Here is a 25,112-nt window from a genome sequence, read left to right as displayed (position 1 = left end):
AACCTTATCTTGATTTGACCCACAACATTTGATTCCCATCTCCAATTACCCAATGCTTGACTGACGTCTCGACAATTTTCTCTGTTCCCACTCGCCCTCTCTCCTTCTAGATCTAGACAAACTCATTCCAATCACTGCTTACATTAATACACCAAAGTTGTATAAATTGGACTTTTAATTTCATCAGACCTTAGGAAACGGTTTGAGCTTGAAAGTCTAACACTCCGAATGTTGAGCTCTGAATAACTAGGTAGGCATAAGCTTTTTTGCCAAACCTTGTCATGTTAAGTGGAACTTATATGCTATTATGCATACGTGATCTCGATATTATTTGAGAAATGGGCAATCACATAATTATAAAAGTTAAAACAAAAAAAAACTTTAAATTGGTGTATCCATTATAGATTTACCTTAAACTATTATTTTGAATATCCAGAATACAAAATTGATAAATTTACCTTTAATTAGTTTCATTACATTTTACAATCAAATCGATGAGTTTGATGATATATGATAATTGATTGATATGATAATTTGAGGTCTTACTCTCTATTTATTATAAATATATTAATTTGTGATTTTGCATTATATTAATCAAATTTAACAGAAATTAACAGATGATAAATTTATTAACAATATACTAATTTAGGTTTATAATAGTTAAAAATTAATTTAAAATCACAGAATTACCATTTAGGTTAAATTTATCATATGCATATTGATTTAACATTAATTTGATATTTTTGTGATATTAAATTATAGATATAATTATGATACTTTGAAATTATATCATTCAATTCCCGTGGACAAGTTGGAAATATCAGCCCGAGGAAACGACCCCTTTAAAAACTCAAAGAAGAATCCTCCTGCATATAAACCCCTCCTCACAGACAAGCCAGCAAGCATCCAAAACAAACCCAAAAAAAAAGAAACAAAATGACAGCCAAACTCCACCAGCCCACTCTCCTCCTGCTCCTCCTCATCCTCGTCGGCGTCTTCCTCCACCGCTCGCACGCGCAGCCCAACATCACCGGCTACAACTGCACGGCGAGCCAGACCGGCTACCCCTGCCGGACCTACGCCTTCTACCGGGGCGCCCTCGCCCCGAACTACACCGACCTCGCCTCCATCGGCGACCTCTTCGGCGTCAGCCGCCTCATGATCGCCGAACCCAGCAACATCTCCGCCTCCGCCGCCGCCCTGTCCGCCCCCCTCGTCGCCGACCAGCCCCTGCTCGTCCCCCTGACCTGCGGCTGCAACCCCACCAACGGCACCAACAACATCTCCAGCGCCAACACCAACTACACCATCCGCTCCGGCGACACCTTCTACCTCGTCTCCACCGGGGCCTTCGAGAACCTCACCTCGTACCAGTCGGTCGAGGTCGTGAACCCGTCCCTGGTCCCCACGAACCTGAGCATCGGGGACGACGTGGTGTTCCCCATCTTCTGCAAGTGCCCGAACACGACCCAGGTGGCGGGCGGGGTCAATTACCTGGTCTCGTACGTGCTCCAGTCCAGCGACAACCTCTCGAGCGTCGCGTCGAGATTCGGGGTCTCGGAACAGAGCATCGTGGACATCAACGGCAACAGCACCAAAACCACCGAGACCCTCTTCGTGCCCGTCTCCAAGCTCCCGAATCTGACCCAACCCAACGTCTCCGCCGCCGCCCCCGCCGCCCCTCCGGCCGCGAAGGAGGAGAGGACGGGGCTCATCGTGGGGCTGGCCATCGGGGTCGGACTCCTCGGGGCGTTCTTGATTCTGGGGATCGGGCTCTTGGTTCACAGGGAGAGATCGAGGGAGAAGAGGGGACCGGGCGGGTTGGAGGGAGACGGAGGGGAGAAGAGGCAGGCGTACGGCGACAAAGGGTCGCGGGAGATGGAGGTGAACCTGCTGGCCGACGTGACGGACTGCCTGGACAAGTACCGGGTGTTCGGGATCGACGAGCTGAAGGAGGCGACGGAAGGGTTCAGCCCCAGGTGCCTGATCCAGGGGTCGGTGTACAAGGGCTGCGTCGACGGCGAGATGTTCGCGATCAAGAAGATGAAGTGGAACGCCTACGAGGAGCTCAAGATTCTGCAGAAGGTAAGCGCTTTGTCTAGGTTATCTCTTCGATTGATTGATCTTCTGGTTTGCCTGGATTTCCAATTTCTCGCATTTCATCTTTGTTTTGTGCACTTGAATGAGTTCGAAACGGTAGTAATGATATATTTATGTCAAAATTGTGCTAAATTGCATGACATGGTTAATAAAACGGATCATGTTGGGGGTTTAATTTGTACATAATGAGATTAAATTTTAATTTTGTGCAATCTACTTAGAAAATGGCTAATATCGGTTAAATTAGTGAACGTGACTTGTATTGACCATTTAATGAAACATCGTAGAACCTTAGTGGTTAGATCGCTAAGAAGTATTATTATTAGTCAGGGTTCTTAATTTAATTGTACAATGTTAACGCAATAGTTCTATTCAAGTACTGATCAAACACTCTAAATCTTTTTCCTTTTGCAAATTAGAAAACAAAAAAATAGAGTTAATAAGTCCTTTAGTTTCTTCTCAATATCTTCTAGGATTTACGTGGGTATCCATTCTCTTCAAATAATCTTAAAAAGCTATTAAGAAAATCTAAATTTTCTCCTAGAAGTGAATTTTGCGTTGCATTCTCATTAAAGAAGGGGGGAAAGAAATCCAAGAATTGCAAAAGCATGTAAAAGCGACATTCGCTGACTTTTCAAATGGCGTTATCCAGAGGCAGGCCTTGCAAGTGGGCAGGCTAGACTTTTGTCGACACGAGAGTGCTAATGACTCCCCTTAACGCACTAATTAATTCGTCAAAATCTTGGAAAATCTTGAGATTTATTTGACTATTTCGTGAACTTATTTTTTCCTTTTTATGATAAGTAATTTTTTTCCCGAGTGGTTTTGTTTGGCCGGAAAACGCACATCTAATTGCGAGGGTTGGGTCAAATTACGTTGGGAGGCGGTAATCATGACTTTGGAATCTGAATAAAGTTTAATCCTTTTAATCAATTTTTTAATTATTATATGCGATGAAGAACTGGCCGTTGTCCTCGGATGGTGATGTCAGTGGAAAGACTAGGTGGAAAGACTGCACATGCACTCACATGCGGCTTTTGTCTTTGATTTTTATTAATACTAGTATCATTATTATTTTATTTTGTACAAAGGATATGAATTGGAATAATCGTTTTACAAATGGAAAATTTTTATACAACTTCTAGAATAGCGACAGGACGGAGAAGACCCCATTATTAAAACGACCATAAAATAAAAAATTGATCATGCGCGGACTTATTGCATTTTCTTTTCGAAATAAATTAATACGACTTTCAATTATTTATGTTTGGTTTAGGTGAGTTGAGGTTTTCCCTCATTATATATACCGTTTGGTCTATGTGCTTTAGCTGAAAAGTCATTGTACAGTTAAAAAGTCATTTTCATCACTGTACAATGAAATGTGATCATCATTTTCCACTCAGTATAAATCGATTGCATAGATCGACCGAAGGATTTATGGTGTCAAAATTCATATTTCATGACTAAATTGTAAAAAAAAATAAAATAAATAACGAATATTAAAGCGTAAGGTGTAAGTAAAGTACCCAAAGATAGATAAAAAAAAAAAAAAGTACCCAAGGATGATGCAATAATTTAAGATATATGGTGCTTTTTCTAATTTTCCGTGCCGTCCCTTCTCAAGCTGTTTTAAGTATTTGTCTAGATTTTTCTTATACGCTGTTTGAATTGAACATGATTCAATAAGTTATGACTGTTTACGTATTTTGCCTACTTTTTTTGTACGTTTATTGTTTCTTTGCCGTGAAATTTATATAATAAATCTTCCTTATGCATGTGGTGGTTGGCCGATTGCTTAGGCACGAATCTACCCAACTTTCCCACTTAATAAATATTTCGATGGTTCTTATTGTCCCGATGCGTGTTTAATTATGATATTTATATTATTTACTTTTTGTTTTATTGTCTGGACTATAGAGCTGTATCCCAAAATGTTGAGGTGGGCTGTGTGAGGAATAATAACTTGAACTAAAACACAAATTGCGGAAAGGCGCTTACGTTATTTATTAATGAGCCGAATGGTGCTCATCTTCCTTACAAAAACTCCGGGTATTTTTCCGAAAATAATCTTTGTTGAAAATATTTTAAGAAAAGAAAAAAAACTTATCTTCTAGTTATTTTTGCTTATGATATGAAAGTCATTTTTCTGATATTTGTTCTGGGAAACGATGAAATGCATAATTTGGGAAGAAGTCTTGAAAATCCCTGGTCTCAAGCTCGAGCGCCGGTAACTCGAACTTGAGGATCGGGCGTCCTAGGCCCGAGCTTGCCACTGGGGACCAGGGCACGTTCGTCGGCGTCTCAAGCGCGACCGCTGGGGACATGTGAACGAGCGGCACTCACTCGGCCCCGATGGCCGCGCCTGAGACCCCGACTGTTGATCCGTGACCCTAGTGGCCGGACTTGGGCCTAGCTAAGATTGGGACCTTGGTGTCTGGACCCAGGCCAAGGTTCCCAATTTGAGCGTCGGGTTTGTATTTTGGGAATTTATTTTTGATTTTCGAGAGGAAATTATGGCCTTAAATTTGTGCATAAATTTTCCATTGATTATAAAAATATTTTCTGTCCATTGATATTTTTAGATTGGAATGTCGGAAAATATGGAAAATATTTCCGAAATAGTAAACAAGTCATCATTATTCTGAGAAATTTGATTTGCCTTGCATCAGAATGTGACATGATAATGCATTTTGTTTTTGAAGGTGAACCATGGCAACCTAGTGAGGCTGGAGGGCTTCTGCATCGACCCGGAGGACGCGAACTGCTACCTCGTCTACGAGTTCATCCCGAGCGGGTCGCTCCACTCGTGGCTCCACGAGGCCGGCCACCGGGGGAGGCTGGATTGGAAGACCCGGCTGCGCATCGCCGTCGATGTGGCCAACGGCCTCCAGTACATCCACGAGCATACCCGCCCGCGGGTCGTCCACAAGGACATCAAGAGCAGCAACATCCTGCTCGACTCCAACATGCGGGCCAAGATCGCCAACTTCGGCCTCGCCAAGTCGGGCTGCAACGCCATCACCATGCACATCGTGGGCACCCAGGGCTACATCGCCCCCGAGTACCTGTCCGACGGGGTCGTGTCCACGAGGATGGACGTGTTCTCCTTCGGGGTCGTCCTGCTTGAGCTGGTCTCGGGGAGGGAGGCGACGGACGAGGAGGGGAGGGTGATGTGGGCCGCCGCCGTCGAGGCCTTCGGAGGGAGGAGCACCGAGGAGATCGGGAAGGCCGAGAGGCTGAAGGGATGGATGGACGAGGGCCTGCTGGCGGACGAGGCGTGCTCGACGGAGAGCGTCGCGAGCGTGATGAGCATCGCGATCTCGTGCTTGAACCGGGATCCGTCAAAGAGGCCGAGCATGGTGGAAATCGTGTACGCCTTGTGCAGGAGCGACGACATCTTTGATTTTTCGGAGGACGCATCATCAACTGATGCTCAAGTTTTGGCAAGATGAGAGAGAGAAAGAGAAACAGAGAAAGTCCATGGTCGGATCTACTGGCTTATATTACAATGTGGATAAATAAATTTGAATAGATGAGCTATAGTTATGATAGGTTTTTTTGGGGTGATAATATGTATATGCTGTTTTCATAAAAATGCATTAGCATGGTTTGATCAAATTTTGGTTCGTGATGCAGTTTAAACACAAATCAATACTTTTTATTTAGTTATACTTATATGCAAGGAATATACTTTATTTGTTATCGATTTGATTTAATTTTTTATTTTTGTTTTTTTTTTGGGGGGGGAGAGAGAGGATTGTACCTTTTCATCTATATCGTCCAAAGAAAAACATTTGAGACTTGATAAAATAATCATAAGTTGGAAAAATCACGCTCAGACCAAACGATTTAAAGAAAAATATGTCGAATAAGAACTTAGTGAAATTAAACTAATTATATACCCTCCCATAGTAAGATTAAATTGATGATCTACATATATATAATGTCAAGAAGCTCCGTTCCGAGCTTGTGATATATTCCGGCATCAAGCTCAGACCCACTGAAAAAAAATTGAGTAAGCCCGAAGGAAAAATGGGTCTAGGATCTCAACTGAAAACCTGAACCAACATGACCGGGCTGGGCCAGGCCAGGCCAGATTTTCAAGCTACAAGTCTGGTGGCGAAGAAAAGAAAGTGAGAGAGAGAGAGAAAGTGCAACAGGAGCTGTGCTGGGGGTATTAATAGGATTGATCATTTTTCAGTCCAGTCCGGTTCCGAGGTAAAACCAAGAACTAGGAATCAAACCGGGAGGACCGATTCCCAAATTCCGAGATAGGGAGTCGGACCCACCGACTGGTCCGGTCCGATCCTATGGAATCGGTAAATTTACTGTTTTTGGCCAAAAATAAAATGAAAAATGGGAGAAATTTGAAAGAATTAGAGTTTTTTTTCTTAAGAAATTTATAAATATTATAATATATATATATAAAATAACCAATCCGGTCTAGTCGGTTTAGTTTTCACCTTGGAATCGAGAATTAGACCGATTGGCCACTGGCCCAAAAAAGTGAGAATCGGGAATTAGATTACTGCCCTCTTTAGAAACCGCCTAAAATCGGCCAATTCGGTTTGCATAGTTCCTGGTTCAGGCAGTTCCGATGCATACCCCTAGTATTAACGATTTCGCTTTAGTTGTAGCTTTCAAGAACCCCAATTCAAATCAAACGGTTAGAGTATATATTAGTTTTGAACCAAAAATCACAAACCAAATACTCGGTTTGGTTCAAATTGATTTTTTGGTTTTCTTTTATAAATTGTTAAAAATAGGTTTAGTGCAAAAGGAGAGATATGTGGAAATTGTAATATTGAGAAGAGAGGCAACTTTTAACTTGATTAACGAAACTGGACCAAAACTATCTGAATTGGAATTTAAAAAAAAAAATTTTCTCATTATCTGAAGCTGAATAGGAAATGAAAGAAAATTTGGATTGATTCTGATTTTGGTTTGGTTTTCCAGTTTGGTTATGACAGCCCCTACTTGTGTAGAGTGAGAAAGACCAGAAAGAAACTTGAAGTTTCGGGTACATGTGGCAATGGTGAACGGATTTGTGTAAATCCTACGTGGCACTCGTCGAGCACTCGATATATTTTTCAAATTAATGATGTGATTGTTTCATTTAAAAATTCAAGATAAATAATTTTTTTTTAAAGGAAAAAGCCACCAAAAGCATTGAAACTTTGCTTAGTGACACATTTACTCTAAACTATTTTTTGGAACACAAAACCTCAAACTTTGCCCAATACGACATATTTACCCTAAACTTTTTTTATGACACCAAAAATTCTAAACTTTTATCTATGTGATATTTTTTGTGACACCAAAAATCTCAAATTTTATGTGTCATACATAACAAATTTGACTTTTTTGGTATCATTAAAAACTTTGAGATTTTTGGTGTTAAAAAAAATAATTTTGGGGCAAGTGTGTGGCACCGTACAAATTTATGGTAAATGTGTCACATAGATATAAGTTTGAGATTTTTATGTAATAAAAAATGTTTAATATAAACTGTCACGGCAAAATATAGGATTTTTTTTTCGAAAAAAAAAAAATAGTTACATTTTATTCGTTTGGCGATCTGGGATTTGGGAGCGAGAGATCTTCATGATTTGGGAGACAATGTTTGAGACGACGATTCCCAGTCTTGATACCTTTCCTGGGGCTCTTTTTATTGCTTTTCTTAAAAAGAGAAGCAGAGAGAGCAACCGCTTCGGATGAAATCTACACGGTGCTTTGCACTACCATTAATAAGTAGTTCTGTTCCTTAACGGTAAAGCAATTTTTTTAATTTTTTGGTCGAAAGTAGATATTGCATTCATATCATCGAAATAGACAAGTCTTACAAGACAACGATGGATAAACTCTGAACATAGAATTTCCAAGAGAAATAAAGGAGGGTAGCCCACCCAATTAAAAGGAAGTTTCTTGGCTTGATGGGTTCTAGCCAGCCAATTCGCTGCTCGATTTGCTGCACATGGACAATAAGGGCCCGTTTGTTTGTATTTTTTTTTTTTGTTTCTAAACACTTTTTCTTTTTTGTTTTCTTAACAAAAAAAGAATTTAAACGCGTTTGAAGCGTTTCGTTCCTTTTTTGTTCTTTTGTTCCGGAACAAAAAAAATGTAAAACAAACTAAACACAAATTTTGTTTTTGTTTCAAACACAAATCGAAACAAAAAAGGAACAAAAGGGAACATGTCTCCTCGAAGCCTCTCCTCGTGCAAGCGTACCGTCGTCTTCTCCGCGCCTCCCACTCTCCGGCGCGGCAGCCGCCTCGTCTCGAGACCATCCGGCTTCCACCGCCGTCCTCTCCGACGCCGACCCGCGCGAGCGTCTCCACTCGCGAGCGGGTGACGGAGCCGGGTCGCGGGTCGCTAGGGCGGCGGCGGCGGCTGCGGTGCGGGGCTCGGCCGTGGGGTCTCGAGCGGCGGACGTCTAGGAGCGGAGCGGCGAGGACGGCCTTGGCCGAGTCGTGGGCCGGCGCAGGTCGACGATCGAGCGGATCTCGAAGTCGTGGGTCATGGCGCGGTGAGATCGATGCGGCGGTGGCCAACGGAGGCTCGAGACGCAGATGCGTCGACGGGCGTGAGGCGGAGGGGCGGTCGCCGATGCGGTGGCGGCGAGGAGGCGTCGAGCGCGGTCGCCGATGCGGTGGAGGGAGACGACGGTGTGGCTCGGGTCACCGTCGGCCCGCGCGGCGAGGCCGACCACGCCCGGGCCGGGCGAGCTCGATCTCGCCCAGATCCGGCGAGGCCGAGCTCGCCAGCGGCCGGCGACGCCGAGCATCGCCGGGGCCGGCGACGCCGAGCCTCACCGGGCCGGCGAGCCTCGCCGTGGCCGGGCGAGGCCGCGACCCTCGTCGGGCGGCCGGCCATGGCCAAGGCGGCGGCAGAGCCAAAAGTAGAAAAAAGGAAAAAGGAAAAAGAAAAAGAAAAAAGGAAAAAGAAAAGAAAAAGGAAAAATAAGAAAGAAAATAAAAATAAAAATAAAATATTAACAAATTAAAAGAAAAAAAAAATTATACAAACTTACCAAACGTGTTTCTATTCTTATTATATTTCTGAACAAGTTTACCAAACACGTTTTTTTGTTCGAAATTGTTCCTGGGAACAAAACACTTTTTTTATTTCGTTCTAACAATTTTTAAACGTAAACGCAAACAAACGCACCCTAAACCACTCTTGCGGATTGACACAACTCTAACTCTGCTTTTTCTTATTATTTCTTTCAAATCCCATGGAGGATCGGCCCGGCCCAAGACAATATTAGCTAAAGTCGAGCAGTCACTTTCGCACGTCCATCTATGTCCATCTAAATATTTGACTTTTCTCTCTTCCCATGTGCCAAGTGTCAAGTTCCCTCAAGTACATGAGCCGTACAACAAGGAAAGAGCTTCGGCTTGCAGAGAGGAAGAAGCCTTAACTTCAGAAGCAAAACCCTCAACCACCCTCCCGATGGATGTCGGACGATTTCAGCGATTGAGCAGAGGAAATCGCACGATTCCAGCAATTGAGCAGAGGAAATCGCCTCCCGATGGATCTCGGACGATTCCAGCGATTAAGCAGAGGAAATCGCCAGGGAACCATGCTGAAATAAAAGAGATTGTTCTCAAGCTGATTATCCTATTCGATCCACCAGCCATTAAAAAGGGCTGGCCCCACTTGTAAGACCGATCCTTTCTATGTCGTTGTTTTGATGCGCGATTTGCTATTGGTGTTCGGCTGACCCATCTGACAAATTGTATACCAGGACTTGCTCAAATTGATATCTTTCCCTCCGACATTGGTCTTCCCTGGCTTGGTTCGCTTGGCACGCAAATTTGGGGCGAAAGCGTAGGGTTTCTTTGATGTGTTTCGGAACTGAATGGTCCACAATGTCCGATTTTTCTCTTATAATTCGAAGCGGAAGGAGACCGATCCAGAATATCAGGTCGGGTTTTGTTCGGGCGGGGCGTGGGTTTTTTTTCCTTTTTCTTTTTAATCATTGTCCGCTAATAATAGTCAGCGTCTTTTGGCTTTGAGAATCACTGAGGCCAACGGAAGTTTATTTTATCAAGTTTACTAATATAAATAAAGGACAGAGCAATTGAGATAAGTTTCGAAAAACAAAAGCACTGGAAAACGACCCAACCCCGACTTGACCCGATCCATCAACACCCCTACCTCCACTAATAAGATTTGAACCAGGTCCATTCTATATAGGACTTCCAAATTCATCCACGGCCCACCTTAGTCTCGACGATTAATCAGTCCACCTTTCTTCTCTCGGAATATATCCCTAAGGCGGGGACACTCTTTAGTCGGTGTGTTCCTTGCTGAGCTCGGTGAGCTTGGCGCCGAGCTTGTCGAGGTGAAGAGCGGCCACCCTCTCGTCCAGGTGCTTGGGCAAGGCGTAGACCTTCTTCTCATACTTGCCCGTCTCCCTTTCCATCCACAGCTCCAGCTGCGCCATCACATGGTTTGCGAAGGAGCAGGAGGCCGTCGCAAGGCGAGGGTGGCCGGTGGTGCAACCCAAGTTCACCAGGCGTCCCTCTGCCAAGACAATGACGCCCGACTGGGTGTCGGGAAAGACCCACCTGTCCGTCTGGGGATTGAAGGTGATGCGCTTCACGCCCGGGAAGGTCTCAAGGCCGGGCATGTCCATCGCATTATTGAAGGGACCGATGTTGCCGACGATGGCGTTGTTCTTCATCTTCCTCATGTGGTCGACCGTGATGATGCCCTTGCTGCCGCCGGCAGTGACGGCAAAGATGTCGGCCTCGGAGACAACATCCTCGAGGGTTAGGACCAGGATGCCTTCCATGAGAGCTTGGAGAGCTCGGATGGGATCGATCTCGGTCACGATAACACAAGCACCGGACTTCTTGAGGGCAGTAGCGCAGTCCTTGCCCACGTCTCCGTATCCACAGACCACAGCAACTTTCCCAGCGATCTCGACGTCGGTGGCCATCAGTAGACCGTCAGGCCCACAGGGGCGGCAACCGCACAAGTTTTGAAACTGTTTCATGCAAGAGCACTGTTCCAAGAAGGGATTAAATCGAGCTACTGATCACATTACTCAAATTATATAACTGGAATGACTAGATTCTTTATTAGTACCTTGGTCTTGGTGACAGAGTCGTTGACATTAATAACAGGGAATAAGAGAGTCCCATCGGCCTGCATCCCGTACAACCTCTCGACAGTAGTGGCGGTCGCCTCGGAGACTCCGACGAGTCTCTCCTTCATCTTGCGGTACCTCTGCGGATCGGTCTCCAACCCGTCCCTGATTATGGTCAGCAGGAACTGCAACTCCGCATTGTCGGTGGACGCCGGGTCCGGGAGATTCCCGGTGCTCTCATAGGCCTCCTCCGCCTTGACGCCCTCATGGATGAGGAGGATGGCGTTACCCCCATCGCTGACGATTAGGTCGGGGCCGCCACCGGGGCCCCAGTCGAGGGCCCGCTCAATGCACCACCAGTACTCCTGGAGGGTCTCGCCCTTCGGGGCAAAGACGGCAGCGGAGTCGCGGGCGATGGCGGCCGCGGCGTGGTCCTGGGTGGAGAAGGCGTTGCTTGAACACCAGCGGACGTCGGCGCCAAGGGCTTTGAGGGTCTCGATGAGGACGGCGGTCTGGGTGGTCACGTGGAGGAAGCCGGTGATCCTCGCGCCCTTGAGGGGCTGCAAAGGGAACACGGAGAGGCAAAACATGAGCGCCGGCATTTGGTTCTTCGTTTGGACAGAGACTTGAGACACGGAGGCGGCCCAAGTCGGCCGAAGGCTGACATATCCTTGACCTTGTACTCGCGTCCGCTCGCGGTTCTCTCCACTTGAAACGCCATTCCTCTAAAATTCCTTGCCTTCGGGGGTTTGTCCACGTCACAAAATATGAGATTCCACAAGTCATAAAACAGAGATCTTTGAAACTCACAATTCTGCGAGGGGAGAAGCTTTGTCCACAAATCACAAAATTATGAGATTCCACAAGTCCTAAAATGAGATGGTGTTGATTACGAGATTGCCATTGCGGGTGATCGCTTTGTCCACGTCACAAAATATGAGATTCCACAAGTCATAAAATTACGAGATTGCCATTGCGGGTGATCTCTTTGTCCACCCGCTTTGTCCACAAGTCACAAAATTATGAGATTCCACAAGTCCTAAAATTACGAGATTGCCATTGCAGCTGATTGCTTTGTCTACCAACTTTATTCACAAATCATAAAATTATAAGATTGCCATTGCGGGTGATCGCTTTGTCCAGCTACTTTATTCACAAATCATAAAATTACAAGATTGCCATTGCGGGTGATCGCTTTGTCCAGCTACTTTATTCACAAATCATAAAATTATAAGATTGCCATTGCGGGTGATCGCTTTGTCCAGCTACTTTATTCACAAATCATAAAATTACAAGATTGCCATTGCGGTGACCTCTTTTTCCACAAATCATAAAATTACGAGATTGCCATTGCAGGTACCGCTTTGTCCACCCACTTTGTCCACAAATCATTAAATTACGAGATTGCCATTGCAGGTAGGTGCTTTGCCTGCAAAATGACAAAATTACGAGATTGACGTTGCGGGTGGCCGCTTTGTCCACAAATCATCAAAATTACGAGATTGCCTGTGGGTCACAAAATTACGAGATTGCCATTTCGGGTGGCCGCTTTGTCCGCAAATCACAATTACGAATTTGCCATTGCGGGAGGCGGCTTTGTCCACAAATCACAAAATTACGAGATTCCTATCCGGGTGGCTGCTTTGCCCACAAATCACAAAATTACGAGAATGCCATCACGGGCCAAATATAATATTTATTCGGGCGAACGCCAAATACAATATTGACCAAATATTATACGAATTACGGGAATGCGATCACGTGATGTGCGCGCGCGCCCGGGGTAAAGTCCGTGTGATGACGGTTATCCGAGAAAAGAAGCCCCCAAAAAAACAAAAAAATTGGACAGAGTAGATTGCGATGTAAAACATAAAAGACAAAGAAATTGTTGCAACGAGACTGTGCAAAATTCGATTTTTACTTGAATATTCAATTGATTTCGACATGCTTGGACAAGTTAATGCAATTTTTTTTAACCAAAAAGGCTTTAAACCTATTATAATTATGTTGATACAATCCTACATTTTTTTTTATCAATTGAGTTCTACACTTTTGGCTTTTATGCAGAGTTAATTCATCAAGCAATTTTTGAACCGTAAATACATGCGGGCTAAGATCGCCAACTTCGGCCTCGTCAAGTCAGGCTGCAACGCCATCATCATGCACATCGTGGGCGCCTAGCGCTACGTTGCCCCGAGTAGCTATCTGACGGGTTCGTGTCGACGAGGATGGACGTGTTCTCCTTCGGGGTCGTCATGCTCGAGCTGGTCTCGAGGAGGGAGGCGACGGACGAGGAGGGGAGGGTGATGTGGGCTGCTGTGGTCGAGGCCTTCAAGGGGAGGAGCAACGAGGAGATCGGGAGGCTCGAGAGGCTGAGGGAGTGGATGGGCAAGGCCCTGGTGGCGGACTCGACATGCTCAATGGAGACCGTGGCGAGCGGGATGAGCGTCGTCATCTCGTGCCTGAACCGGGACCCTTTGAACAGGCCGAGCATGGTGGACATTGTGTACGCCTTGTGCAAGAGCGACGACGTCTTTGATATCTCGTAGGACGGATTATCAGCTGATGCTTAAGTTTGGCAAGATAGAGAGAAGTCTTGGTCGGATCTATTTGCTTATTATATTACAATGTGGGTAAATAAATTTGATTAGATGAGCTATAATGATAATAGTTTTTTTGGGGGTGATAATATGTATATGCTGTATTCAGGATATACATTAGCATGGTTTGATAAAATTTTGGTTCGTGATGCGGTTTAAATACAAACCAATACTTTTTATCTAATTATATTTATATGCAACGAATGTACTTAGTTGTTATCAATTTGATTTGGGAAGGGGGGGATATGTACCTCTTCATCTCTATCGTCCAAAGAAAAAACCATTATGAGACTTGATAAATATTCATAAGTTGGAAAAATCACGCTCAGACCAAACGATTTAAAGAGAAATATGTCGAATAGGAACTTGGTAAAATTAAACTAACTATGTATCCTTCCAAAGCAGGTTTAAATTGATGATATATGTATATCTATCTCAAGAAGCTCTATTCCGAGCTTGTGATATCTTCCGGCCTCGAGCCAAAAACCAAGCTCGACCCACTAAAAAGATTCGAGGAGTAGGCCCAAAGGAGAAATGGGTCTAGGATTGCACCCGGAAACCCGAACCAACTTGATCAGGCCGGGCCGGATTTTCGAGCTACAAGTCTTGGGGCGAAGAGAGAGAGAGAGAGAGAGAGAGCAACGGGAGCTGTCTTTGTAGGGGTGTTAACGGTTCGTTTGGTTCTAATTTTCAAGAACTCTAATTTGAACCGAACCATTAGGGTATACATTAGTTTTGAACTGAACCGTGTCCCAAACCGAATACTTGGTTCGATTCAAATTGGTTTTCCAGTTTTCTTTTTTTAAATATTAAAAATGGGTTTAGTGCAAAAGGAGGGTTATTGTGGAAATTGTAATATTAAGAAGATAGACAACTTTAAATTCAGTTGACTAACCAAACCGAATCAAAACTATCCAAACCGAAAAAAAAAAATTGTTTTATCATTATTTGATTCGAACCAAAAATGTACAAAAATTTGGATCAATTTTGATTTTGATTTGGTTTTCCAGTTTGATTCTAACACCCCTACTTGTGCTGAGCAGGATTGCAATTGCACGAAAGAAAGAGATTGAGAGAGGGGGGACAGAATGCGTAGGGTTTTATTTTTTTAGTAATATCTAAAAACCGGGTCCAAAATCAATCCATTTCCCTGATGGGTCTTCACTCGGAATTGGGAACCAGATCGGTTCTAACCGGTTCCCAAAAATTGGAACTGGTTCCCAAACTGGTTCTACTAGGAACCGGTTCCCAAACCGGTTTTCCGAGTGGTCCAGTCTGGGTTCCTAGTAAACCTGGTCCAATTGCTCACCCCTAATTTGAACCGCTTGCCTCACAGTGTGCTTTTCAACCTGCTTAAGGGACAAAGACTTACACTCTATTTCAAACCCCAAGGCTCTCTCTCTTCCTTCCCTTACCAAGGAAATCTAAACTTGATCATTACCACTCCCTATCTGTGGGAGGATTCTATCGAAAGAAATAAACTAGGGCTATTCAAACCTTCTGAAACTCTCTCATGCAGAACGGAGACGTGGACAAACAAAACAAACTAGAAAGGAAGAACCGTAGCTACATGATGCACCTACCCTTTAACTTTCTCTAATGCTGTTAAGTTGGCCAATGCATTTCTTTAGCTAATAGAGAGTCTTTGGCATAACGAGTGGTGCTTTAAAGAATAAAATAGTAATAGTAAAGTAAGAAATGAATGGCATTTTTAAGGCCTAAGTGAATGCATGAAAATGGTAAGAAGGAATAATTGGATGTAAATATATTTTAAGGTAATCATACTGTCACTACCAATACCATTGTTATACCACTAATGCAGTCTATTTGGCCCATCGATGATAGAGACAGACTTTGCCTTTGGGTGGGAATCACCTAATTTTGTAGTAATCAATCTATGATTATAATTCAAATTTGATCATAACTTATGAGATTATATTAAAAAATATTAATTACATAATTAATTATATGATTGAAGTACAAATTCTATAACACTTTGAGCGTCATTTGATATAATTAGTAATTATAATAATCATTACATTACACAATACATAATATCCGAAGAATATTCCAATTAAGGGCTCGAAGCATTATTAATTTCTCAAATAATGACCCGAGGTGAACTTTATCTTAAACAAGGACCTCAATGTCATCATTTTCTTAAATAAGGGTCTAAAGTGATCTTTATTTTTAATAAGAGCTTAATTTGACCATATCAATTTTAACAAAGGACTTGATCTCACTAGCCGATCAAGGGCATTTTCATTCTTTTGCTTTTTCTTATTTTCTTTCCTTATTTTTTTTCCTTTTTCTTTTTTTTTTTGGGCATAAAAAGACAAACTAAAAAAAAAGACTAAAACTTTAAGAAAACACACAAAAATTAAAAATTAAAAGATAAAATAAAAACTCAGACAAAGCGTTGGCCCTCGCTTATGGCTACCCATGGCTAGTGGGGACATCGATGCCTAGGCGAGGGCCGGCGACCTTACTGCCATGGCTAACACCCTACTTGCGATGGGACAACGACTAGGCCTTCCACGGAGGGGGGGAAGGTAGTTGCTCGTCCCTTGCATGTATTTTTTTTTAGTTTGTTTTTTTATGCAAGAAAATAGATAAATAAATAAAGAAATTTAAAAAGGGGAAGAAAATAAGAAAAAGCAAAAGGATGGAAATGCCCTTGATCGGTTGGTGAGGTGAGGTTCTTGTTTGAAATGAACATTGTCATTTCACTTTCTTATTTGAAACAATATTCACTTCAAATCCTTATTTAAGACAAAGTACATTTCAAGTCCTTATTTGAAAAATTGAGAGCACTTTGAGTTCTTACTTGGAATTTTCCCTAATATTTGACTACGATATAGAAATTTAGGTTATTGCACCCAATAGTGAGTAGCTAATATTATGCATATTGTTATATTTTGAACTATTTTCAATGTATATATATGTATTAACAAGAGAACATAATTATCGTTACATCAATTATATACTTCTTATTTCACATTTTATAATTAATCAAATAATGTGATATTTTTTTTTTGCTCAAAAAAAATAATGTGATTTTTTTATGTGATTGAAGTTTGTGTAGTCATTATTTAAACAATATAAATTAGTTTGCTCATAATTAACATAAAGTCTAATTATTTTTTATAATATAATATTGATAGAATGTGTAGGGAGAAAAGAGATAAAGGTATTTACAGAACAGCCATTACAGGCATGGGAGGTTCTCTCCACTGGCAACGCCAATTTTTTTTTTATCTTCTTCCGATTTTTCGACGGGGGTCTGAAACAAAAACTGGAGAGAGAGAGACAGAGAGAGTGACCGAAGGATCATGATGGGGATACGGGAGCCTGTAGGGCGGTATATCAATAGATGATGGTGGGCGCCCCGCCCGCCCGCCCCCTCTCTCTCTCTCTCTCAAGTCCAACTTCCTCAATCTTGAACGTGCCCCAAGTACCACGCTACGAAGAATTACGGGAACGCCACCGCGTCCCCGGCCGAAAAATTACGGGAATGCCACCCGACGCCTTTGAATTTTTTATGCCACCTGGCCTCGAAGGTTACGGGAATGCCACAGCGCCCCCGGCCGGAAATCACAAAATATTACAGGAATGTCACCCGATGCCTTTGAATTCTTGATGCCACCCCCACCCGTCGCTTTCAGTGCTCCCCTGGCCGGAAATCACAAAAAATTACAAGAATGAAACTCAACGCCTTTGAATTCTTGATGCCACCCCCACCCGTCGCTTTCAGTGCTCCCCGGCCGGAAATCACAAAAAATTACAAGAATGAAACTCAACGCCTTTGAATTCTTGATGCCACCCCCACCCGTCGCTTTCAGTGCTCGCCCGGCCAGAAATTACAGAAAATTACGAGAATGCCACCCGACGCTTTTGAATTTTTTATGCCACCTGACCTCGAAGATTACAGGAATGCCACAGCGCCCTCGGCCGGAAATTACAGAAAATTACGGGAATGCCACCCGACGCCTTTGAATTTTTATGCCACCTGGCCTCGAAGATTACGGGAATGCCACCCGACGCCTTTGAAAATTTTTGACGACACTCCCACCCGTCGCTTTTAGTGCTCCCTCGGCCGAAAATTACTGAAAATTACGGGAATGCCACCCGACGCCTTAGAATTTTTTTATGCCACCCCCACCGGCCCCTTTTGGTGTGGCCTCAAAAATTACGGGAATGCCACAGCGCTCCCGGCCAAAAATTACGGAAAATTACGGGAATGCCACCCGACCCTTTCAGTGTGGCTTCAAAATTACGGGAATGTCACCCCTCGCGTTGGCTTTGACCCGAAAATTACGCGAATGCCACCCCACGGCGCTTGGGCCGAAAAAGAAATTCGTGCAACGAGACTAATGCCAAATCCGATTTTTACTTAAAAACTCAATTGATTTTGATATGCTTGGGCAAGTTAATGCAATTTTTTTATCAAAAAGTTCGAACTTATTATAATCAAGTTAATTCAGTCCTAAATTTTTATTATATCAAATGAGTCTTGAACATTTTATATATGTGCAACTTCATCAATTTAGTCATTTTTGGACAGTAAATCAATTATATAGATGTCAATCATCATACGTGACACAATCAACGTTGACATAAATTAATATTTTAATATTATAATATTTTTTAAATAACTTTCTTCCCTTCTTCTTTTAGTAGATTCATAAGCCATTGGCAACTAGAATAGCATGATCTTGCACCCAATGGGCCCTATTGCCCTCTTCTCTCTCTTGCTCTTTGTAATCCAATTCTCTTAAGCTACATTTGGTCGTTTGAATTTATAATAAGAATAAGATTGGATAAGATATGATATGAAATCCAGGGATTTTGCTATATCCTATCAATTGTTTGATAATTTTAATAATAAAGTTGAATATATTCATATCATATTATATATATTGTTTGATATAAATGTCTATATGAATCACAATTTTTACAAACGGAGATGATAAAAATTTCTCACGATATTCTTATCTACCTTACTTTTATTTTATTTTTTTATTTTATGTTCCTCTCTTTTTTAATTAATTTCTTTTTTATTTCTTTCTTCTCCTCCCATCATTCTCTAATAAAATTTTATTAAATAGGAAATTTGTACTAATATACCTAAAATACTAAAACACCTAAAATATGTAATAAAATATATTTATATATTGAATTTATATTATAGATAGAATTAAATTCGAATATATAAATAAAAATAAGATTAAAATTTAAAAATAAATTTATTTTTTTATTTTGAATTTCTTTTATTAGAATTCAAATATTATTTTTATTGAAATATAATTTTAGTTTGGTAATTTAAGAAAATTTTTATTTGAAATTTTTTTCATATTATGAATATTAGAAATCATATCCGCATTTATCATATCTCCCCACTAGATAATTTTATTTGATTTATATTATCTTTATATCCGACTTTATCCTTTCTTTAGTAGGCATCAAATGTAAGATAGGATAAATTTTTATTCCGACCACTAAACATAGCCTTAGTTCTCATGCTTTGCACTTCCCTTCGCATCTTCTCTTCCTCCTCCATTTTGAATCCCTAGCCGCTCCACTTCTCAACGCGTTCAATCTTCTCTACGTCTCTCTATCACATTGACAAGTGCTAGTCTCAATGGAGAAGATGTGCAAATTCTTTCCGATTTTCAATCTTGCTAGATGGGCTTCAACGGCTCTCATTTTTTAAGGCGTGTTTATTAACGCTTCTATTCTCAGAAATAATTTATGATTAGAAATTATTCTTTTTGATTTTATTCCCGGAAACAATTTCTAAGCATTTTAAGGCGTTTGATAATTGTCCAAAATTTCAATTCTCGGAATAGAATTGTGGTTGATACCATGCTCAAAATTTCTACTCCTAATCATTTTCTTTTAATTTTTAAATAATTTTATTACTTTTTTCCTTCTTCTTTTTTTTTCTTTTTTTTTCCTTTTTTTCTCCTATTATTCTTCTTCAAGTCGATGGTCACCGGCCTTGGGATGACTAGCGACTGACCAAATGAGGGCCGATGGCCTCATCGGAGCGTCGCCGGCCCTCGGCGAGGCCGACCCTCGGCAGCCAAGCCATGGTTGGGCGAGGCCAAGCTTGCCTAGCCGCCGATGAGGCTTGACCTCACGATGGCTCGGGCTGAGCCTCGGCAAGGCTAGGTGAGCCTTGCCGATGGCCAAAGGAGGCCCGAGCTAGGCCCACTTGGCCACCGACAGGCTCGGCCTCGTCGGTAGTTGGGCTTGCCTCCGGTGAGCTTGCGTAGATCAATTGTTGGCAACCGGCGGCGATAGGCAATGAGCAGGAGACGGCAGTGGATAGTAATCATGGCAGTGGCAGCAAATGAAAAAGAGAGAAGAAGACAAGAAAAAAGAAACGAAAAGAAAAAGAGAAAATAGGTGCATGATTCTAGAATTGTTCCTAGGAACAAGAATCAACTCTTTTTTTAATTCTTATTTCTATTCCAAATCTACTTTCGGGGACAAAAAAATAAAAATTTATTCCTAGGAACAAAAATTTTGCTAAACGCATTTTTTCTAAATCTACTCTCGGGAACAAAAAAACATAAATAAGCACTTTTGGCAAGTCATCAAATAAGCCCTTATTGGTTGCCAAGTTTTGATGATTAGCTAGAATACAGAAGAAAAATAAAGAAAACAAAAAATAAATAAAATTTGGGAATAAAATAAAATATTATTAAAAATTATTCACGTAGCACCCGCCATGCTATGTAGTACAGTCAACATTCAAATTATGATTTTTAGCGAAAAATAACCAAATTAATTGAATCGACATAAATATAAAAGGTTGTAAAAAAAACTTTTGGACTAAATTAGCATAATTATAATAGGCTTAAGAAAAATAATATTTGTTGAAAATATTTCAAGAAAAAAAAAAACACTCATCTTCTAGTTATTTTGGATATAATATGAAAGTCATTTTTCTAGTATTTATTACGGGAAACTGATGAGACGCGCGATTTGAGAAGAAATCTTGAAAACACCCAAGTTTCAAGCTCGAGCATCTATGACTCAGGCTGACAGTCGGGCTCCTAGGCTTGAGCTTGGCAAATGGAGATCGGGGCATCTCAAGTGCGACCGTTTGGGACGTGGGAGCGAACGCCGCTCATGCTTGGGCAGAATTCCTGCGCTTGAGGCCCCGACCATTGGCTCATGACCCCGGTGGCCGAACCCAGGCCTAGCTCAAATTGGGATCCCAGCCCGAGCCGAGGTCCCCAATCTAAGTGCGAGTTTTAGTTGTATTTTGGGAATTTATTTTCAAGAAAAATATCATAATCTTAAACTTGTGTATATATTTCTCATTGATCATAAAAAAAAAAAAAAAAAAAAAGATCTATGGATTCATTTTTTTAAAGATATAAACGTCAGATTATAAGGAAAATATTTTCAAAATAATAAACAAGACATCATGATTCTAAGAAATTTGATTTGCCTTGCATTAGAATGTGATGGCCCTTCTTGTAAATGATAATGCATTTGGTAATATATGTGCGTTATAAGACTGATTCAACCTTAGCGATCTCTAAATGAAACAATGACTGTCGTTTTGTTTTTGAAGGTGAACCATGGCAATCTAGTGAGGCTGGAGGGCTTCTGCATCGATCCAGGGGACGTGAACTGATACCTTGTCTACAAGTTTGTCTCGAGCGGGTCGCTCCACTCGTGGCACCGCGAGGCCGGCCACCAAGGAGGCTGGATTGGAAGACCCGGTTGCAAATCACGGTCGATGTGGCCAACGGCCTATCTACGGGTTGTAATTTTCGTCCGCCTTGAATACTAATATCTCCGTTTCTGACCCAAAAAAAAAAACCTCCTGCATGATTCCAACATGCGGGCCGAGATTGCCAACTTTGGCCCTGCCAAGTCAGGCTGCAACGCCATCACCGTGCACATCGTGGGCACCGAGGGCTGCGTTGCCCTCGAGTAATATCTAACGAAAATTAACCGGGCTAAATTTGTCATAAGCCTAATAATTTTAGATTCTTTTTCTCGTAGCATTTAAAGAAAAAAAGGAAGAAATAATCTCAAACACTGGCAACAAATACTCCATAATACCGTCTTCCCAGCAGCGACGTTCGAATTCAAAAATAGGCACTCGCATTTTCCACCATAATCCCCACTTTCACGTGACCTTTTTCTCAGCCCCCATGACCCCAAACTCCCACTCCACTCCAACCAAGCAATGACGCTCAGCACCGCCACCCTCTCCCTCCTCCTCCTCCTCCTCCTCCTCCTCCTCCCACCGCCCCCCGCCGCCGCCGACCCGCTCCTCGACTCCCTCCTCCCCTCCGACGCCGTGGCGCTCCTCTCCTTTAAGTCCCGCGCCGACCTCGACATCCAGACGGGGTCTGGGTGGCCACGTGGAGGAAGCCAGTGATTCTCGCGCCCTTGAGGGGCTGCGAGGGACCGAACACGGAGCGGCAGGACATGAGGGCGGGCATTTGGACCGCCGCGAGCTCGATCTCGAGGAGGCCGAAGTCGGCCTGCAACATGTCCTTGACTTTGCACTCGCAGCGGCCGAAGTCGGCCTGCGACATGACCTTGACCTTGCACTCGCGGCGGCTGGCGGTTCTCTGCACTGACAACGCCATTTTTTTCAATCTTCTTCGGGTTTTTCGACGGGGGTCTGAAGCAACAAGCTGTGGGGAGAGAGAGAGAGAGAGAGAAGGAATGAGACGATGGGGATGTAGGAGCCCGCAGGGCAGTTTAAACAGATGACAATGGACGCCCCATCTTCTCTCTTTCTAAAGTCCGACTTCCAGAATCTTGAACGCGCGCCAAGTACCGCATTATTAATCAGTGTGGTCGAGAAAATTACGGGAATGCCACCGCGCCCCCGTCTGCAGCCAGAAAAACCATGGGAATGCCACCCGTCGCTTTCAGTGTGGCCTCGAATAGGTCAAATTACGGGAATACCACCGTCGCTTTCAGTCTGGCCTCGATAAATTTACGGGAACGCCACCGCACCCCCGTCCCCGGCCAGTAAAATTACGGGAATGCCACCGTCTCTTTGAGTCTGGCCTCGATAATCACGGGAATGCCATCGCGCCCCCGTCCCTAACTGGGAAAATTACGGGAAGGCCACCCGTCGCTTTCAGTGTGGCCTGAATTACGGGAATGCCACCGTCGCTTTCAGTCTGGCCTCGACAAATTTACAGGAACGCCACCGCGCCCCCGTCCCCGGCCAGAAAAATTACGGGAATGCCACCCGTGGCTTTCAGACAGGCCTGAAGGCCCTGAACCCCTCGCTCTGGCTTTGACCTGAAAATTACGGGAATGTCACCTCCCGCTTTGGCCTAGCCAGAAAATTACGGGAATGCCACCGCGGGCCAAACAAATGTAATATCTCGCCCTTCCTCTATTCCTCCCCTCTGCCACCGAATTAAAAGAATGCCATCATGGATGCACGTGCTCCATGGGGGTAAAAATAGAAACGATTTAATTTTAGATATGAATTTTGAATCATATACTCTGTAAGAAGACATGGAAAAGCATAAGAGTTAGAATTAAGGTAAAAGTAAAGTAAGACCAATAAAAAAAAAATTACAATGTACAAAATAAAAATAAACAGAAATTGGTGTAGCAAGACTATGCAAAATCTGATTTGTACTTGAAAACTCAATTGATTTCGATATGCTTGGATGAGTTAATGCAATTTCTTTTACCAAAAATGTTTTGAACTTATTATAATTGTGCCAATCCAATTTAAAATTCTTATTTTGTTAATTGAGTCTTGAACGTTTTGCATTTATATAAATTCAATCCATCTGGACATTTTTGGATTGTAAATTATTGATATGGACGCCAATCATCCTAAGTAACACGACTAGCGCCGATGTAAATGATTTTTTTAAATATTTTAATTTTTTTGAATTTTTATTTATTTATTTCTTTTTCTTTCTTTCTTTCGTAGTTGATTGCGAGACCTTGATGACGGCTAAAGACAAGGGCCGTCGAGGCTCAACCTCACCGTATGGAATGAGACTTCACCAGCCAATGTTGTCGATTGGCAAGTAGAATCGCACGATCTTGCACCTACTGAGCCATGATGTCCTCTTCTCTCTTCTAGTCTTTGTAATCTAGTCTTTTAGGCACTATTTGGTAACCATCCAAACAATGCCTGATTATGATTTTTTGTTCCTGAGAGTAATTTGGAAATAGAATCGCGTTTGGTAAAATTTTTGTTCCAGGGGAACAAATTTCTATTTTTTTGTTCCTAGAATTAGATTTGGAACATAATTAAAAATAAAATAAAAAGTTGATTATTGTTTTGAGAACAAATCTAAGAATCAAAACAACTCTTCTTCTTATTCTTCTTATTCTTCTCCTTCTTCATCGACTGCCATCTCGCAGTTGTCATTTGCTACCATCAACCGGTCCGGCAAACTCGCCAGTGGCCAGGCCGCCCAGCCCCGGCGAGGCTCGCCCAACCCCACCGGTGGCTAGCAGGCCTCACCTAGCCTCGACGAGGCCTCGCCCAACTACGGCGAGGCTCGGCCGATGAGGGTCGACCTCACGAGGGCCGGCGACGCTCCGTGAGGTCGTCGGCTCCGAAGAAGAAGAAGAATAGGAGAAAAGAAAAAAAGGAAAAAAATTATAAAAATATTTAAAAATTAAAAGAAATTGATTTGGAACAAAATCAATAAACACGGTACCAAACACAATTCTATTCTAGAATCAGAAATTTTGGATAGTTACCAAACGGCTTAAAATGCTTAGAATCCATTTTCGGAAACGGAATAAAAAAGAATCATTTCTGATCAAAATCTATTCCTAGGAACAAAATCGATACCAAACGCGCCCTTAGTTCTCAGGCTTTGCACTTTCCCTTTGCATCTTCTCCTCCTCCTCCGTTTTGAATCCCCAATGGCTCCACTTCTCAGTGCGTTCGATCTTCTCTACGTCTCTCTAGTAGAGGCAATCATCGATAGGTGCCAGTCAAAAGAGAGGACGGGCAAATTCTTTCCGATTTTCATTCGGCCTCGTTAGATCACCTCATCGGCTATCGTCTTTGATTGGTGGGCAAGTTTTGATGATCGGCTAGAATATGGAAGAAAAAGAAAGAAAAGAAAAATAAATAAAATTTGAAAAAAATTATTAAAAATTATTCACGTCAACATTTATCATACTACGTAGAACGATTAACGTTCATAGTACAATTTTCGCCAAAAATAGCCGATGAACGAATTGACACCACCGTAAAAGCTTGTAAAAAAATTTAGTAGTGAATTAGCATAATTATAATAGATTTAAGAAAAATCATCTCTGTTGAAAATATTCAA

The 25,112-nt window shown here is 42.5% G+C and overlaps 2 protein-coding genes across 4 annotated transcripts; one reads left to right on the top strand and one right to left on the bottom strand.

Moving 5' to 3' along the window:
- The first annotated feature begins 872 nt into the window (after positions 1–872).
- LOC104414597 (serine/threonine receptor-like kinase NFP) lies at positions 873–5,782 on the top strand. Its single transcript, XM_010025751.3, has 2 exons — positions 873–2,085; positions 4,803–5,782. Exons 1-2 carry the CDS (start codon positions 937–939, stop codon positions 5,550–5,552), a joined length of 1,899 nt encoding a protein of 632 aa, XP_010024053.2. The 5' UTR covers positions 873–936; the 3' UTR covers positions 5,553–5,782.
- Positions 5,783–10,384: 4,602 nt separating this feature from the next.
- LOC120286258 (adenosylhomocysteinase-like) lies at positions 10,385–22,421 on the bottom strand. Of its 3 annotated transcripts, none has more exons than XM_039301247.1 (5): positions 22,371–22,421; positions 22,215–22,325; positions 11,596–11,748; positions 11,197–11,460; positions 10,385–11,095 (listed from the first exon to the last, which is right to left on the bottom strand). In XM_039301247.1, the coding sequence occupies exons 1-5, from the start codon at positions 22,419–22,421 to the stop codon at positions 10,394–10,396; spliced, it is 1,281 nt and encodes a 426-aa protein (XP_039157181.1). In that variant the 3' UTR covers positions 10,385–10,393. The 3 variants fall into 3 exon arrangements, with proteins under 3 accessions (XP_039157181.1, XP_039157180.1, XP_039157179.1); XM_039301246.1 differs by having other exon boundaries at positions 11,197–11,541; positions 11,668–11,748; XM_039301245.1 differs by having other exon boundaries at positions 11,197–11,748.
- Positions 22,422–25,112: the final 2,691 nt, after the last annotated feature.

Source organism: Eucalyptus grandis, chromosome 8 (genome assembly GCF_016545825.1).
Source record: "Eucalyptus grandis isolate ANBG69807.140 chromosome 8, ASM1654582v1, whole genome shotgun sequence".
Lineage (NCBI taxonomy): Eukaryota > Viridiplantae > Streptophyta > Magnoliopsida > Myrtales > Myrtaceae > Eucalyptus > Eucalyptus grandis.
The sequence above is the reverse complement of the archived record's forward strand: the minus strand, read 5'-3'. Positions and strand labels throughout refer to the sequence as shown.